This window comes from Chelonoidis abingdonii, chromosome 14 (genome assembly GCF_003597395.2).
Source record: "Chelonoidis abingdonii isolate Lonesome George chromosome 14, CheloAbing_2.0, whole genome shotgun sequence".
In the NCBI taxonomy this organism is placed as follows: domain Eukaryota; kingdom Metazoa; phylum Chordata; order Testudines; family Testudinidae; genus Chelonoidis; species Chelonoidis abingdonii.
Genome location: NC_133782.1, coordinates 36,984,015 through 36,992,930, shown reverse-complemented (window position 1 = coordinate 36,992,930; position 8,916 = coordinate 36,984,015). Strand labels below are relative to the sequence as shown.

The 8,916-nt window shown below is 47.3% G+C and overlaps 1 gene segment (V, D, J or C); it reads right to left on the bottom strand.

Annotated features, from left to right (window-relative positions):
- Positions 1-6,291: 6,291 nt before the first annotated feature.
- Positions 6,292-6,977, bottom strand: LOC116839757 (Ig heavy chain V region 3-like). The segment is given in 2 exon segments: positions 6,292-6,772; positions 6,867-6,977. Coding segments are annotated over 2 exon segments (516 nt in total).
- Positions 6,978-8,916: the final 1,939 nt, after the last annotated feature.

The window sequence follows — 8,916 nt, the reverse complement described above, 5'->3', positions numbered from 1 at the left end:
GGTAAAGAATGGTGTCCCTAGCCTCTGTTCATCAGAGGATGGAGATGGATGGCAGGAGAGAGATCACTTGATCATTGCCTGTTAGGTTCACTCCCTCTGGGGCACCTGGCACTGGTCACTGTTGGTAGACAATATTGGGCTAGATGGACCTTTGGTTTGACCCGGTACAGCCGTTCTTATGTTCTTATGTTCTTAAGCAGGTGCTTGGAGTGGCACAATTCCAGGGGCTGCATTCTGGAAGTTGTTTTGTTTTGTTTTGTTTCTTTTGCTTGGGGCAGCAAAAAACCTAGAGCCAGTCCTGGCTCTGGTGGCCCATGCGGTTTTCAGCTCCTCTGTCTCAATAAGAAGTTCAGGCAGATACACCGGGCTCAAGCAGATTCAGATACAGTAGTTGCCCAATGATGCATCAGCACCGCACCCAGTCAGACAAAACAACAATACTGCAAGTGCAAACGTGTGTCAAAGCCACACACACACAAAATGGGGGGGGTGTGTGGATTTTTTTTGCTTGAGACAGCAAAGAACCTAGAGCTGGCCCTGGCTGGCAGCTGCTGCTCTCTGGGGCTCACACAGGAAGGCTGATTCTCTACAGGGTTACTTTCAGTGCCGGCTCTGATAGGTTCCTACTCACTGTTTGTCTCTGGGATGCAGGCCAGTCAGTTGCAGGAACATGTGGTTTTTGGAGGTGTCTCTGGTGATGGTGAGACGATTTTTTAGATCATTGCTATAAGTAGTGCCTCCACCTGTCCACGTGGCTCTGACCCATTCCATCCCCTTCCCTTCTGGTTGGCGGGCCCAGTGCACCCGTAGCTAGTGAGAGAGAACCCAGACACGGTGCAGGTCAGTGTTAGGGTCTCCCCAGGCTTCTTGACTCCCCCACCGGACTCCACCAGGCTGACCTGGGAATAGACACTTGCAGAGGGGAAATAAAGGGGAAATACTGCAGTGATTCCCGGAGGCGCAGTTATTAGGGAACACGCGATACCAGGCGCCCAGTGGCAGCGCAGATTCCACCCGTACCCGCTGGGAGCAGCAGGAGGAAGGTGATGGCCAGGCTGGGGGTCATGTCTGTGGCTGGCAGCTTGTTCCCTAGGCGGGATGGGAAGCTGAAGTCCAGGCGCTGGCTCTGAGCGGGATGGGTGGCCTGCTCACATAAAAACAGACTCCAACATGAAACTGCAGAACCGGAATTAATTTGCAAACTGGACCCCAACAAATTAAGCCTGAATAAAGACTGGGAGTGGTTGGGTCATTACAAAACCTAATTTCCCCCATACTAATTCCCCCTACTGTTACTCACACCTTCTTGTCAACTGTTTGAAATGGGCCACCCTCATTACCACTACAAAAGTGATTTTTTCTCCCTTGGTATCCTACTGTTAATTGAATTGGCTTGTTAAACTGATCTCCCACTTGGTAACGCAACTCCCATCTTTTCATGTACTATGTATATATACCTGCTACAGTATTTTCCACTACATGCGTCTGATGAAGTGGGCTGTAGCCCACAAAAGCATATGCCCAAATAAATTGGTTAGTCTCTAAGGTGTCACAAGGACTCCTCGTTGCTTTCATAAGAGACACTAATTTCTTGCCTGCTTTCTAGAGTTCAGTGACATTTTAAAAAAGGATGCCTTTGTCATGGAGCCTCATGCCTCAGTACCTATTCCCATATTAGGAACAGGCGATCTGTAGGGGTTTTTCAGATTTCCAGTCTCGTGTGTTGATTTGCTACCGACAATCAATATTTGATAATTGCTTATTGATAACTAAAAAGGATTCTCACATTACTTTTTTGCTTACTGCTGATTGAATGCTGTTGGGTACTGAATAAATCAATACATGTATAGAGAGAATATCCTCCTAAATCAGGCTTCAATTTCAATTAGGTGGGTGCCTGGCCCTCATATCATTGTATAGCTAGATCCTTATGTCACTAATGTTTTAATCTGTTTGAATAAATGGGTCCGAATACCAGCTTCGGTCAATCCCTGTTGCAGCCCTGGGATCCACGGAGCTTCCAGAATTCACATCAACGAGGGTCTGAGCACAGATCAATTGCCCTTCCTCAAAGCTCAGGAAAGTTACTCAGAGGAAGTTTTCGGAGTCGATTGCAGTGGGCATTGGATCAGTCCCTTAGTCCATTTCTCTCCCTGAAAGTGGCAGACGCTGTCCTGTGGCACCAGCCAAGTGTCGGTCACCAGGAGAGTGATGGGTGTGAATGAGGATAGATAGATAGATAGATAGATATTTTATAATATTAGTTTTAAGAAAATTAGTTTGGATATACGAATATCATTCAAGTCACAGATTTCTGAGAGACAAAGTCCGAATTTATCCCTTTCCTTGGGCAAGTCTGATCTATGGAATTTCTCCAGCAACATCATCTGATAAGTATCAGAGAGGTAGCCGTGTTAGTCTGGATCTGTAAAAGCAGCAGAGAATCCTGTGGCACCTTATAGACTAACAGACGTTTTGGAGCGTGAGCTTTCGTGGATGAATACCCACTTCGTCGACGCAGGTAGTGGAAATTTCCAGGGGTAGGTATATATATGCTAGCAAGCAAGCTAGGAGTAACGAGGTTAGTCAATCAAGGAGATGGGGCCCTGTTCTAGCAGTAGAGGGTGAAAACCAAGGGAGGAGAAACTGGTGCCAAGGGAGGAAAACTGGTGCCAATGCCCCATCATCTCGGGCATTGCACTCTCACTGAAGACTATCTGGATATGTGACTCTCTACTCAGACCTAGCCACCACCACTCCCGCTATCTCCGTGACACCACTGATTTCCTGAGAAACTACAATGCATTGTCACCTCCCAGAAAACACCATCCTAGCCACCTAGATGTAGAGGCTCTCTACATACACCACACCACAGATGGAATACAAGCTGTCAGAGACAGTATCCCTGATGATGCCACAGCACAACTGGCTGCTGAGCTCTGTGCCTTTACTCACACACAACTATTTCAAGTTTGATGACAATATTTATCTCCAGATCAGTGGCACTGCTATGGGCACCCGCATGGCCCCACAAACGCCAATATTTTTATGCTGACCTGGAACAACGCTTCTCAGCTCTCGTTCACTCATTGCTTCTCTACCTACGCTACATTGATGAGATCTTCATCATCTGGACCCATGGAAGAGACTCTAAAAATTCCACCACGATTTCAACAACTTCCACCCCCCACCATCAAACCTCAGCGCTGGACCAAATCTACATGGAGGTCCACTTCTAGACACCACCGGGCAAATAAGTGATGCGCACATTAACACCACCCTATATCGAAAACCCTACTGACGCTATGCCTACCTTCATGCCTTCAGCTTCCATCCGGCACATCAACACATCCATTGTCTACAGCCAAGCATGAGTACCAACCATCTGCTCTAACCCTCAGACAGAGACCAACACCTACAAAATCTCCCCAAGCATCTTCAAAACTACAATACCCGCACAAGAAAATTAGGAAACAGATCACAGAGCCAGACGTGTACCCAGAAGCCTCCTACTACAGACAAACCAGAAAAGAAACACAGGACTCCACTGGCCTATCACATACAGCCCCCCAGCTAAAACCCTCAACTGCATCATCAGGGATCTACAACCCATCCTGGAACATGATTCCCAAACTTTCACAGTCTTGGGTGCAGGCCCATCCTGCCCACAGACAACCTGCCAACCTGAAACGATTACTCACCAGCAACTGCACACCGTACCATAGTAACTCTAGCTCAGGAACCAATCATGCAAAAACCTCGATGCCAACTCTGCCCACATATCATACACCAGCGGACACCATCACAGACCTAACCAGACACCATACCATCACTGGTCATTTCACCTGCACGTCCACCAATTAATATACGCCATATAGCAGCAATGCCCCTCTTGCTAGACATCGGCCAAACTGGACAGTCACTACGGAAAGGATAATGGACACAATCAGGATATCAGGAACGGCAATATACAAACCTGTAGGACAGCACTTCAACCTCCCTGGCCACACTTTGGCAGACCTTAAGGTGGCCAGCCTGCAGCAAAAAAACTTCAGACCAGACTTCAAAGAGAACTGCTCAGCTTCAGTTCATCTCAATTTGACACCACGCTCTGGACTAAACAAAGACTTGATGGCTTGCCAATTACAAACCAGTTTCTCTCCCTTGGTTTTCACACCTCTACTGCTAGAACAGGCCCATCCTCCTGATTGAACTAACTCATTATCTCTAGCTTGCTGCTAAACATATATATACCTACCGTGGAAATTTCACTACCTGCGTCTGACGAATGGGTATTCACCCACGAAAGCTCATGTCTCCAAAAAGTCTATTAGTCTATTAAGTGCCACAGGATTCTCTGCTGCTTTTACAATCAGACTAACACCAGCCCCCTCTGATACTATGACACCATGCAAGGCACCATCTTAGCCGTGATGAGTGAAATCCATCACCTCATGAAGAAACTTGCCACAAATACAGACAATATCATCTTCCTTTCCAAATCAAATGGAAGCTATGACATTCATACCAAAATGGACTAAGTTAAAAAAATTCACTGCTATTCTAACATACTTACACAGAACCACATGGCAGATGTATGCCATACACTATCAAAGAAACTTGAGGAACACTGCATCAGCATCATACAGCAAACAGGAAACATCAAAAAAAAGCTCTCAATCTGGACTTCATTAATAACCAAACTTCCATAAAAACGACTTCACTAAATGAAGACAGGAGATCTACAGCACTCAACTTCACCTCTTCACAAGCGAAAAGGACTGTAAGCTGTCTAAACTTCCTACCTGCCACATGGGACACAACCGTAGTACCCTTACACCCACCCAGCAATATCGTCAATCTTCCGAACTACACTCTCAGCCCAGAGAAAAGTCACTATCCTGTCGCGGGGACTCTCTTTCTCGCCCTGTCACCACCCACCATGAATATACCGTTTCTGTGCGATCTGGAGCCTCTTCTCGCCGTCACGACTCAACGATTCACTTCCAGGACACAGCTGAAACAGCGCCTGTACACAGGTACCCTCCCACCAACAGCACAAGAAGAAGAACTCCACATGGACTCCTCCTGAGGGTCGAAATGACAGGCTGGACCTATACATTGAATGCTTCCGCCGACATGCATAGGCAGAAATCGTGGAAAAACAACACTGCTTGCCTCATAACCTAAGTCGTGCAGAATGCAATGCCATCCACAGCCTCAGAAACCACCCTGGCATTATCATCAAAGAGGCTGATAAAGGAGGTCCGAATAACAGCTTCTGTCAATCCCTGTTGTAGCCCTGGGATCCATGGAGCTTCCAGAATTCACATCAATGAGGCTATGAGCACAGATCAATTGTCCTTCTTTTGGCCTTACCCAAAGCTCAGGAAAGTTACTCAGAGGAAGTTTTCAGAGTCGATTGCAATGGGCATTGGATCAGTCCCTTAGTCCATTTCTCTCCTGAAAGTGGCAGATGCTGTCCAGTGGCACCAGCCAAGTGTCGGTCACCAGGAGAGTGATGGGTGTGAATGGAGATAGATAGATAGATATTTTATAATCTTAGTTTGGATATACTAATATCATTCAGGTCACAGATTTCTGAGAGACAAAGTCCGAATTTATCCCTTTCCTTGGGCAAGTCTGATCTATGGAATTTCTCCAGCAACATCATCTGATAAAATATCAATTGCTAGTAGCGAGTAAATGCCCTTTTGTGGCCTGGATAGAGTGAGTCCATTTACCTAGGGCACCTGCTGACAGCCCCTTTCAACCTCTAACCTCCCTGAGTGAACCATACGTGCAACTCCCTGTCCGGGTAGATTAGTTGAATTCTGCCAAGCCAGGGAGCTGGATGGATGTGAGATCCAGTATGTGCCATGACTGGGTGTTCTCACGTGGGCTGGATGAGCATTATTTGATGAGGCCTATAGACATGAGATCTCTGTGCTAATCCCCAGCTGCTTCTGTTTGACTGTAACTTTTAAGCTGGACCCCAAGAAAGCTATTCTTGGTACTTAACTTTTAGAATTGCTCTTTTAAAATTGAGCAAAAGCCTAAGAAATTTGAGAGCATTTCTACCCATCCAGCAACAAACAACAAAAGCATTTGGACAGTCATCACTTTCAGGCAGCTTTGGAAGCCGAAGTTCTGATTATCACACTGAACACTTGGGTCCCCGAATATTTCTCTTGCGCAGTCTGCATTTCTACTTCAGTGTCTGATGAGCGGCAGTGTAAGCATGTGATAGTCAAGTTGTTGCAGTTGTTATGGACACGTCATCATACATGAACACAAAGATCTCAAGTCTGAAGAGAGAGGATTTTTCGCTCTGCTCGTAGCTCCCGTTCCCGTGCCCGGGGCTGGATTGTTTGGGGAAGTGCTGCCCCCGCGCGGCGCAGGGCGGAAGGGCGGTTCTGCCGCTCGGGTTTTTGTACTAGCAGGATCGGGATTCCCCGCACTGTGCCTCTCGCACAGTAATAGCGGGCGGTGTCCTCGGGCTTCAGGCCGGTCAGTTGCAGATACAGCAGGTTGTTGGGGTTGTCTCTGGAGATGGTGAAGCGTCCCTTGAAGGGTTGTGCATAGCTGATGGTAGCTGAAGTTGGGTTTATTTCCCCGATCCACTCCAGTCCCTTCCCGGGAGCCTGCCGGATCCAGTACATCCAGTAATCGGTGAAGGTGAACCCGGAGGCTTTGCAGGAGAGGCGGAGAGAGTCTCCGGGCTTTTTCACATCCCCTCCGGACTCCACCAGCTGCACCTGGGACCAGGCACCTGTTAATGAAGATGAATTAGGGGGAACATGAGTGTCTAGGGAAACAGAATAACAATCTCCTGACTATCCAACACAGGGGAAGGGAGAAAATACCTTCAAACGCTGCTGCAATGAGAACGAGATACAACCAAAGCCTCATTGTCCCGTGTTTGGAGAGGGGAGTTCTCAGGGGGTTGTTTGGTGACTTCCAGAGACAGGGGCTGCGGATTGTCTGTCGGGTGCAGCCGTGCAAGTCACGGAGTCATTTAAAGAGGAAACTCTCACGCCTATTTGCATATTGCCCTTCTTATAAGAGACTCCAGTTATTTCCTAGAGGGAGCTCAGTTTCTTTGTGTGTGGCTGAAAGAAGGGCCAGCAATTTACTTCTGGGTTATCCCCCTCTCCCAGTCCGTGTATCTATATCTGAAGAAGTGGGGTTTTTACCCACTAAAACTAAAGCCCAAATAACTCTGTTAGTCTTTAAGGTGCCACCAGACCCCTAGTTATTTTTGTGGATACAGACTAACCCAGCTACCCTCTGGTACAGAAGGATAAGGAAAAAGAACAGGAGTACTCGTAGCACCTTAGAGACTAACAAATTTATTTGAGCATAAGTTTTGGTGGGCTACAGCCCACTTCTTCAGATGCATGTAGTGGAAAATACAGTAGGAAGATATATATACACAGAGAACATGAAACAATGGGTGTTACCATACACACTATAAGGAGAAAGCAGCAAAGAGTCCTGCAGCACCTTATAGACTAACAAACTTTTTGGAGCTGAGCTTTCGTGGGTGAATACCCGCTTCGTCAGATGCATCACCCATGAAAGCTCATGCTACAAAACGTTTGTTAGTCTACAAGGTGTCACAGGACTCTTTGCTGCTTTTACAGATGCAGACTAACAGGGCTACCCCTTTGATACGATAAGGAGAGTGATCAGTTAAGGTGAGCTATTACCAGCAGGAGAGAAAAAGAACTGTTTGTAGTGGTAATGAAAATGGCCCATTTTCAACAATTGACAAGGAGTTGTAAGGAACTTCTGAGGGGTGGGTATAAGCATGAGGAAATAGTTTTACTTTGAAGGCTTAGGCTCTATCTTATTCAGTGGGAGCTGCGTTCTGACACCTCTCTCCAATCCACTTCTGCTTCTCCCTGTGCATCAGTATCTCTCTGAGCTGTTCCAATGACCCCTGTCTTAGAACTCTTAGTCACGTGACTATCCCCACTGGCCTGAGGGCCAGCACTGGATTGAGAGGCCCCTGGGCAATTGCCCCCTTTGTCACTGCCTGTCAGTGGGCCTGGCAGAGACCACTCAGCTGCTAGCGCAGGGCTTGGAGTTTGAAAAGGGCCTCATGGCTAAAGGAACCCACCTCACATTCTGCAATCACAGTCCAGAATTTCTACTGCAGTTCCACGGGGAGATAAAGACCCAGCTATTTAACAGTAACCGGGGACCGGCTGCTCTTAATTACAGGAAGCTCCCCAAGGCTGGCACTGAGGGCAGTGGCTGGTGAGGGTACTGGGAGGAAGTCTGGTAGGGCTTATTGGGATCGTGCAGAGACAGGCAGCAGCCCCACAGGAGAGATGTCAGGGGTCTTTGGGTCAGAAAGCACAGGGCTGGTGGCCTTGTCTGCTGGCTGCTGGCCTGGGGACCCTCATTCCCCTTTCGATAGATCTGCTCTTGGGCTGATGTGCCCCAGCCATAACATGCAATAACAGAACACTGTACATGCAATGAAAATATGAAATCCATGCTTTCAAAACAATATCAGAAACACAGAAGGGGATCTCTGGAGAGGAGTGGGGGGAGCAGGAGGATGAGGACTCTCGACTTCTTCTTTTTTTTTCTGTGAACTGGACACCAATAAACACCTTTCCAATATCTGTTATTGCTTGTCATTGAAAATGTGGGAAAGTGAGAATGCAGAAAACATGGCAGAATGAGGAAGGTTCCTTTCTGTGCTGTCAAACTCTGACAGCAATTAAAGACTTTTCCCTGACTGTGAAAATGAAAGTCATGCCCACTTCAGGGGTGTCAGGGCTGGGCCTGTAGACAGAGCACACGCCATTTAGCAAGTTGTCGAGGCAACAGCCAAGGCAGACCGTCTGTTAAACCTTTGAGGAGTTCAAATCTTTTCCCATCCTTTTTCCTCCAGTAATG